This window comes from Cyprinodon variegatus, unplaced genomic scaffold (genome assembly GCF_000732505.1).
Source record: "Cyprinodon variegatus isolate N-32 unplaced genomic scaffold, C_variegatus-1.0 Scaffold112, whole genome shotgun sequence".
NCBI classification, from domain to species: domain Eukaryota; kingdom Metazoa; phylum Chordata; class Actinopteri; order Cyprinodontiformes; family Cyprinodontidae; genus Cyprinodon; species Cyprinodon variegatus.
The window spans coordinates 475,488-483,387 of NW_015150565.1; the positions used below are offsets into that span (position 1 = coordinate 475,488).

Below are 7,900 nucleotides of genomic sequence, written 5' to 3' on the forward strand. Positions count from 1 at the left end.
AGTAATGAATATGTTTATGTGGTTTTATGAGGGAAATCGTCTGTAATAAATTCAATCAATCAATCGATGCGATATTCTTTATAGAACATAAGGTTGTGACCATTTTAGAAACAATAGCAGAATAATGGTAGATAATGAATGCAGCTGATTATCTTATAACCCCCCATACTGTGAATCACCATGCAGTTTGACTGGTTGCAGGTCTCTGTTTCCATTATCTTGTATAGTGTAGGATAAAAAGTGTGGTAATCACTGATTTTAACTATAAACAATGACATGAACATAAAATGGGTCAAATCTGTGTAAGGTACCAGACGCTTTATAGTCAACAATATGTATTCAGTTAACTTTATATTTAAAATCTCTCCTTTGATATTGAATTTTGCTCTTTTTTTCCTCCTTTACAGGAAGTGTAAAGAAATCCCTCCATCTTTTAAACAGTTTTTCAGCAGCGCTCAGTCTCTGACTTCTGTGAGTCTGTCAGGAACCAGGCTGCCACTGGAGGCTCTGAAGTAAGATCCGCTATAATGGGTTTGAATTCTTCAAGCTGAGCTAAATAACAAATTTGACTAATATGCAGGGAATATCTAATGTCATTGTCTGTAAGTTAAAGGAATGCCAGATGTTTCCAATGCAGTGTATAAAGCATGTTGGAAGACAAACTGAGTGTTTTTACTTTGATTTAGAACAACAGATATTTGGCATTGTTTGTATTTATAGATCCTTGGCTGAGAAAATGCAGCTTTTAGGTTTGATTTTTCCAATTTTCCCCTTCCTCAGTGTTTTTCTGCAACTAAGGAGGGCAAAAATAAACTGAATTCTAATTTATTTAGTAAATTTGTTGTTGAAAACCAAATTTAAGTTGCTTCTATAAATTTTCTTGTATTAATATGTCAAGACTCTGGGTGACAGGAGAAGTTCAGGAACATTTTCTAAGATTTAAATTCACACGGGGATCAAAAAGAGGAGCTCTATGAAGGAGAGTTGCCAGTTTAAAAATATGATCCCGAATACACTGATGAATATATACATGTTTTTATTTCTACTTAAAAGATTTAATTTAAAACTTTCACTCCATCAAGTTCAGATTCTGAAATTAAAGGTACTTTGTATTTTTTGCAGTAATGATCTAAAACATTCATCCTACTTGAAGAGGGTTTTTATAATCTTATGGGATATATTAATGATCGTTGTTTATTTGTTATACGGTACTTAAAACTCACATGACTCGTTTGCTTTGCCTGTAGGTCGCTGTTGTTGGGCCTTGGTTGCAACCCAAACCTCAGTGATGTTTCTCTGGATCTCAGCAGCTGTGATGTAAGTCCACCGCTGATCTCAACACTAACAGCCTTAAAGGAGCAAAATGCAGGTTTCAAAATTTTTCCAGACTCTTGCAAAAAATTGAAATAAGTAATTTTTTCTTGAAATGAGTGCATCTTGTCTTGAATTGAGGAGGTAAGCGAGACACTTTGCCAATTGAACAAGACAATTTACATTTAAATTAAGAAAAAAAACAATTGCATTGTCTTATTTCAAGTGCATATTATCTAATTAATTAAGAGTGAAAATACTAATTCCATTGGCTAATCATTTTATTTATCTGCTTAAATTAAGGGTAAATACACTTAATTTTAAAGCAATCTAGAAAAAAAAAAAGAATAAAAACTTAAATTAGAATTAAACTAGATTTTTGCAGTGTGTCACCACTGTTTAAAAGCTGACATAGAGGAGGAAAATATTTGCAGTCGGCCAATGCGACTTCACAGGACTTTGGCTTAGAGGCATAATGTCTTCTTAGTTAGAAAGTTGAAAATACAGAAGTTATCATACCTTTATAGCAAACAGAGGGCCAACTGGGGGCCCCTTTTCCCTCTCAGGGCAGAACCAAGCTCCCTCCTTGTTGAAAGCTGCCCACCCACGATCACACGCAGAGAATCCAACCCCGATCCCTCTGTCATGAACTGACTAATAAAGCCTATAGAGGCAACTTTGGTTAATAGAAGAAAACTCATTGTATAATATAAAGGGTATGTTTTGAAAAGATAATGATTATAACTTTAAATTAGCACAGTGCACCTTTATCACTGAGTAAATTCCCGCAAAAATAAGGATTAAGAGAAGTTTGACTAAATACAGCATTAATTTCCTTCCAGCTGCGTTCAGGAGGATCCCAGATTTTAGAAGGCTGCATCGCAGAGATCCCCAACATTTCCAGTCTGGATATTTCAGACAACGGTAAGGATATTTTCCCTTCCCTTCCATTTCTGTGTTTTTTTTAGGTTTTAGTCCATGTTCCTATTTTATGCGCTCAGGTTTGGACATGGATCTCACCACCCTTCTGGTGTGGCTGGCCAAAAACCGCTCCATCAGGCACCTTTCATTGGGCAAAAACTTCAACAATATCAAATCTAAGTAGGTGACTTCCAAACACTGATATTAGTCCAGGCTATTCGCCATTTACCTCCCCTCAGATAATTCATGCCTTATTCTGTTTCCACAGAAATGTTGCTCAGGTCCTGGATAATCTGGTTTACATGATTCAAGAGGAAGAGTCAGTGAGTGATGATTTTCCATCATAGAGACAAAGTCCTGTTGATGGAATTTATTTTTATACCTTTTTCTAATTTTCTTTAGCCTTTAAATTCGCTGTCCCTGGCTGATTCCAAGCTAAAGGCTGACCTCTCCATCGTGCTAAACGCACTCGGCAGCAACACCTCTCTGATCAAGCTGGACATCAGTGGAAACTCCATGGGAGACATGGGGGCCAAGATACTGGCCAAAGCTCTGCAGATCAACACCAAGCTGAGGTGAGCGGGGATCCTGATGACATTTTCTAAACACAAATTCTTCATAAAGTCAAGTTTCTAGGTAAAATAACACATACATTTTAGAATATTTAAAGTTTATTTAGATAAGGGGTAGAATCTTAACATTTACTCATTCCAGAACAGTTTTCTGGGTCAATTCAATCTGTTTGGTTTTGTTTGTCTCTTTAGGACCTTATTGTGGGACAGAAACAACATTAGCCCCCAGGGTTTACAGGACGTAGCTGCTGCTTTGGAGAAGTAAGTGTTAAAATGTTAAATTTACAGCTTTCAGAGTGTTCAAAGGTTTTTTCTTTTAACCCTATGCTCTCTTTATCAAAGGAACTACACTATTCGATTCATGCCTGTTCCTATCATGGATGCTGCTCAGGCACTGAAGGCCAATCCAGATAAGACAGAAGATGCTTTACTAAAGGTTCCTGTTGTTTTATCTCTTTACGTTTTTTAAAGTTCTCAAATCTAAAGCAAAGGGTGTAAAATTTTTCTGCAGATGGAGCAGTACCTGCTGAGGAACCATGAGACGCGTAAATACCTGCAGGAACAGGCCTACAGGCTGCAGCAGGGAATAGTCACCACCACCACACAGCAGGTAACTGCGGCAGTAAAGATACACTAACTGAACAGATCATTGACTCTGGACTAAATAATGATTCTGTAAATTGTTTGTAATGCAGATGATGGACATGATGTGTGTGCGAGTCCAGGATCATCTGAATTCTCTGAGGTTCTCAGAGGCCAGCCCTGTTCAAGATGACATGAAGCAGGCAGAGAACCTCATGAAGGATGCAAAGAACTCCAAAACTGTGAGAACACACGGATTATAACCAGACTGCTCTTAGCAAGCTGATGCCATGAAATATTAATGTGAAAGAAATTCAAATAGAGGCTGTAAAACTATTATTTTTCTACTTTATTTTGTTCCAGCTGCTCCCCAACCTGTACCATTTGAAAACTAGAGGTTCCAAAGTTACATTTGTCACAGCCATTCAGGATAAACTGGAGTCGATGGCTGGAGAGGTGGCAACCGTGATGGACGAGCAACTGCATGTAGGACCAGCTGCAGTAGGATGAGCTCTGATTGGAATACTGTGAGTCAGAATGTAATCTATATCAACTGTTGTTCTGCAGACCATGCTGGTGTCTATGGTTGATGCTGCAGAAGGGCTTTGTCCTCATGTGATGAAAAGGAGCGGCCTTCGTCAGGAGCTGCTTAAGGCTGCTACAGGGAGGATGACCATACCTTGCAGCTTTGTCACCAACACGCTTCTGGAACAGTCCGGCGTGGACATCATCAACAAAATCAGGTCTGCTGGGCTGCATCTTCACCGTTTGATCAGATTAACTTATTATATATATATACTTATTATATATAATTAGCATGTGTGTAATGGAACCAAACATCACGGTTTAAGACCTGTTTGGGCTTTAAATGTTAATGACATGATGTTGGTTTCTGTGATGTTTTGGATTTTTTTTGTTTTGTTTGCAGAAAATAAATCCGGTCTGGTTTCCTCTTTGATATTCCAAAATAATTTCAGCTTTTTATTACCTCTCCCTGGGTCAAGTTTATTAACCACGATGAAGACATTTTCAATATTTCAACCATTTATTACTTTGAAATATTTTGTGGCATTTTATTCTACAACCTTTTCATTAACCTTGACTAATATTTCACATGTATTGGTGTCTTTGAAATCCACTGTTTTTATTTTTAAACTCCTTCACAGTATCAAGATATAAACATATATGGGAAGTATGCCAATATTCGCAAGACAAGGTTTTAATGACAGAAACGTATCATTCATACAAAATCTGACCTTAAGGGTTTTATGTACTCAGTCCATTTAGTCCAGATTTTGTAAAACATGTCCTTTTGCATCCTGAGGGAAAAAGACAGCTTTTCCATGACATATATTTCGTGTATTATATTGATCCAATTCTCAATAGTTGGAGGTTCCACTCTCAGCCATTTTCTTGTGATGGCCTTTTTGCTTGCAACAAGTAACATACCAAGTAATCTTTTATCATTGTTATTCCAATTTGTCACAGGAACATCACCCAAATACAGTGTTTCACATTTAAGGGGAATTTTAGTACCAAATACATTATTAACATATTCATATCTGTGTCCAATAATTAATTATAACGTGACAAAATCCACTGTTTCCCTATAAAATGAGGGTCATTTAAATTTAAAACAAGAACTTCAAATTCATGCTTCTTCACTCATTAGCATATAAATAAACTGATTTAAATATAAATTTATGAGTCAGATTTGAGAATTGATAACAAAACAGACTAAAAATCATATTATTGTTTTTCTTTGTTGCTATAAGTTTCATTCTTTTTCAGATACCTTTTTTCTGTCCTGCTTTAAATTTAATTTAGATTTGCTATATTGTTTCTTTTAAACAGTGAAGTAAAACTTGGTGTGGCGTCCTTTCTGTCTGATCGCATCGTTGATGAGATCCTGGAGTCTCTATCTAGATCCCAACATACACTGGTCAGTGTCATCTCCTTCCCTCTGTCAACCCTTTTTTTCCTTCGTCTCTTTCCTTATTAATCATTTTGAACTCACTCAATCCGTCTCCAGGCCGACCACCTGATCAGAAAGGACCATCCATTGTTCCACCAAGAACCCCAGTTAGAGGCGGAAGTTCTAGATGAGACAGTTCTACAGCCAGAGAACCATGACCACAAGTCCGACCGAGACAAGAAAAATGGACTGAAAGATGTGGACACCTGCATGGTGAAAACTCAGAAATACTTCATAAGAAATTGAGCCATAAATAATAAAAGAATACAAATAAATGTTTATTTCTTGCTCCATAGATGACGCCTAAATCCAAGAGGAAGAGCATCCTTGTCAGAATGCTGCGGCCTGTTTCTGTGGCATTCGGTAAGTGATTATTATTCAATTCATTTTATTTATATAGCGCCAATTCACAAAACATCTCATCTCAAGGCACTTTTCAGTTCACCAGATCAAACAGTCAAATCGATTCAAAGTTTTCTACCTAAGGAAAACCAATTGATTGCATCGACTCATTGAGTCGAATTCAATCCTTTATGATAACTATGATCCCTATGCTCTTATATGATGTTTAAACCAGAAAAAAATATAGTTTGAATGTTATGAAAGGGACAAATAATCAGAATAGAAGAGTTTGATTGGCTCGTTAAAAATGGCTTCCATCTTGGAGTGCTCTTCTTAACCTTTTGTTGAAACAAACCCTCTGAATATGTTTTAGCCGCGTTCTGCATGTTTCTGTTCGAATTGACAAACTAAGTAAACCAGCAGAGGAATAAAAGATGTAAAGATCAGACCTGTTTAAGGGCTTTTACCTCATGTAGAGCTATTATGAGCTGACTCTAAACTCTGTACCTGTCTGATGTCCTTGCTATGAGATGGGCTACATGCTGTATGTCTGTTGCATTAGCTTTTGATTATAAGCTGCCTGATTGGTTGAAGGATACAGCAGTGGGTCTTAACCGTTGCTCTTCTGTTTGCCCTCTAGAGATGGAGTTTGACTTGGACAAAGCTTTGGAGGAAGTTCCAATCCACGTTGAGGACCCACCTCTCCCGTCTCCTCCTCCCCAAGCATCCGACGGGTTGTCATATTACGAAGATCTACCTCCACCTCCTACTCCATCAGAGGGGAAGTCTGAGTGTTTGGGAGAGCTGCCACAGCTGGAGCTGAAAACGTTGGAACATCGTACCAAATCCCGACCCAGACCGAAACAGAGAGCGAGACCCAGCAGACCTCCAGTATGTTTACTTTCTCATCATTTTGTCATTTGGCAACTCTAATTTATTTTGGTCATCCAAACTGACTTAAACCAGAACATTTAGCCTCATTTAATGCCAGACTGTGAGAAAAACGTAAAAAAATTATGGGTCTTCTTAAAGTTGGAATAGAATTTCTACATTCAGCTGTTAATTAGTCAATTGAATATGTAACATGTATGAAAATAGTGGTTAAACTATAATCACTACCTTTTTTCCTGATGGTAGTTGTCACTGCTAGAGCTTTTTAAGGCGATTTCATTTTTTGCTTTTATTCAACTTTCTGTCCTCCTTCTCTGTTAGCGACAGACCACCAGAAGCCCAGTACCACCTGATGCTGAGCAGAACAGCTCCATAGGAAAGCTGGATGAGGGTCTTGATGACTTCTTTTCCAAGAAAGTTGTTAAACTCAGTTTTAGGTCAGTATTGTTCAGAAACTGTTTTACTGTATTTGCTTAAAAGAGGATGCATCCTCTATACGATGCATACTCTATACCAGAGGTCATGGATAAGCGGACTGCGGTCCGGATCTGGACCCACCTGCTGGCTAATCCAGACCCAACCTGATTTAAAACATTTATAAATTACAGCATGTTGTCCGAAGACAGTGTCTAATTTCACTTGCGGCGCTTCTCCTGTTTCTACGGTAAAGCCCTCCGGAGTGTCCAGGACCAGGCTGCACATTATACAAATTAGCCAATAAGCTGTTTCAGTCTGGGTTGCTGCTGCTAGCTACTTTTAGACACAGGAAAACCTGTGGCAAGCCGGGTGGTGGGAAAGAAGTAGAAGACGATGAGAAAAAGGTGGAAGAAAGTTTGGACTGCTGAAAGAACTGTGGTGAACTGGTGACAGAAAAGTGAAATGGAGTGCTCGAAGATGACCCTGCACATTTTGGCTGTTTGGCTCAACTTCCTGCTGTGAAGCAGGATTCCCCACAATAAACAGAATCAAAATAAATATGGATCCAGGCTCAAAATGAGCACCTTGATATGTGCTTTAGAATTGCTTTGTCATTCAAACCCAGGTATAAATCCTTGCAGGGCAGCGTGAAGCCCACTGCTCTTATTAAGCATCAAAAAAGTGAAGAAAAATCAAACAGGCACGTCAGGTGTTTTATAAAATATGTCAAAAAGCAAAGTGTCTATATACCAAACTTAACGATTGTTTTCTATTTAAAATAAAACTATCTTTTTTTAAATGGAAAAATTTTCTTTTTTTTTAAATGTCAAGTTATAACATGGATGCATAAACATGGATGCAAAAATCACTACCGTAAGGAGTATAAAAG

The 7,900-nt window shown here is 37.8% G+C and overlaps 1 protein-coding gene across 3 annotated transcripts in view; it reads left to right on the forward strand.

Moving 5' to 3' along the window:
* Positions 1-7,900, forward strand: part of LOC107084977 (leucine-rich repeat-containing protein 16A-like) — a 42,595-nt gene that overhangs the window by 29,282 nt on the left and 5,413 nt on the right. For all 3 annotated transcript variants that reach the window (XR_001481242.1, XM_015375063.1, XM_015375064.1), the window contains 17 exons: positions 408-512; positions 1,248-1,317; positions 2,154-2,235; positions 2,313-2,412; positions 2,501-2,555; positions 2,635-2,807; positions 2,997-3,065; positions 3,147-3,240; positions 3,316-3,414; positions 3,500-3,628; positions 3,750-3,872; positions 3,954-4,129; positions 5,241-5,328; positions 5,419-5,574; positions 5,658-5,724; positions 6,344-6,594; positions 6,916-7,031. Coding sequence is in view for 2 of the 3 variants with exons in the window: in XM_015375063.1 (XP_015230549.1) it covers positions 408-512; positions 1,248-1,317; positions 2,154-2,235; positions 2,313-2,412; positions 2,501-2,555; positions 2,635-2,807; positions 2,997-3,065; positions 3,147-3,240; positions 3,316-3,414; positions 3,500-3,628; positions 3,750-3,872; positions 3,954-4,129; positions 5,241-5,328; positions 5,419-5,574; positions 5,658-5,724; positions 6,344-6,594; positions 6,916-7,031 (1,953 nt within the window). In the remaining variant the exon portion in view is untranslated. The remainder of the gene's footprint in view (positions 1-407; positions 513-1,247; positions 1,318-2,153; positions 2,236-2,312; positions 2,413-2,500; positions 2,556-2,634; positions 2,808-2,996; positions 3,066-3,146; positions 3,241-3,315; positions 3,415-3,499; positions 3,629-3,749; positions 3,873-3,953; positions 4,130-5,240; positions 5,329-5,418; positions 5,575-5,657; positions 5,725-6,343; positions 6,595-6,915; positions 7,032-7,900) is intronic.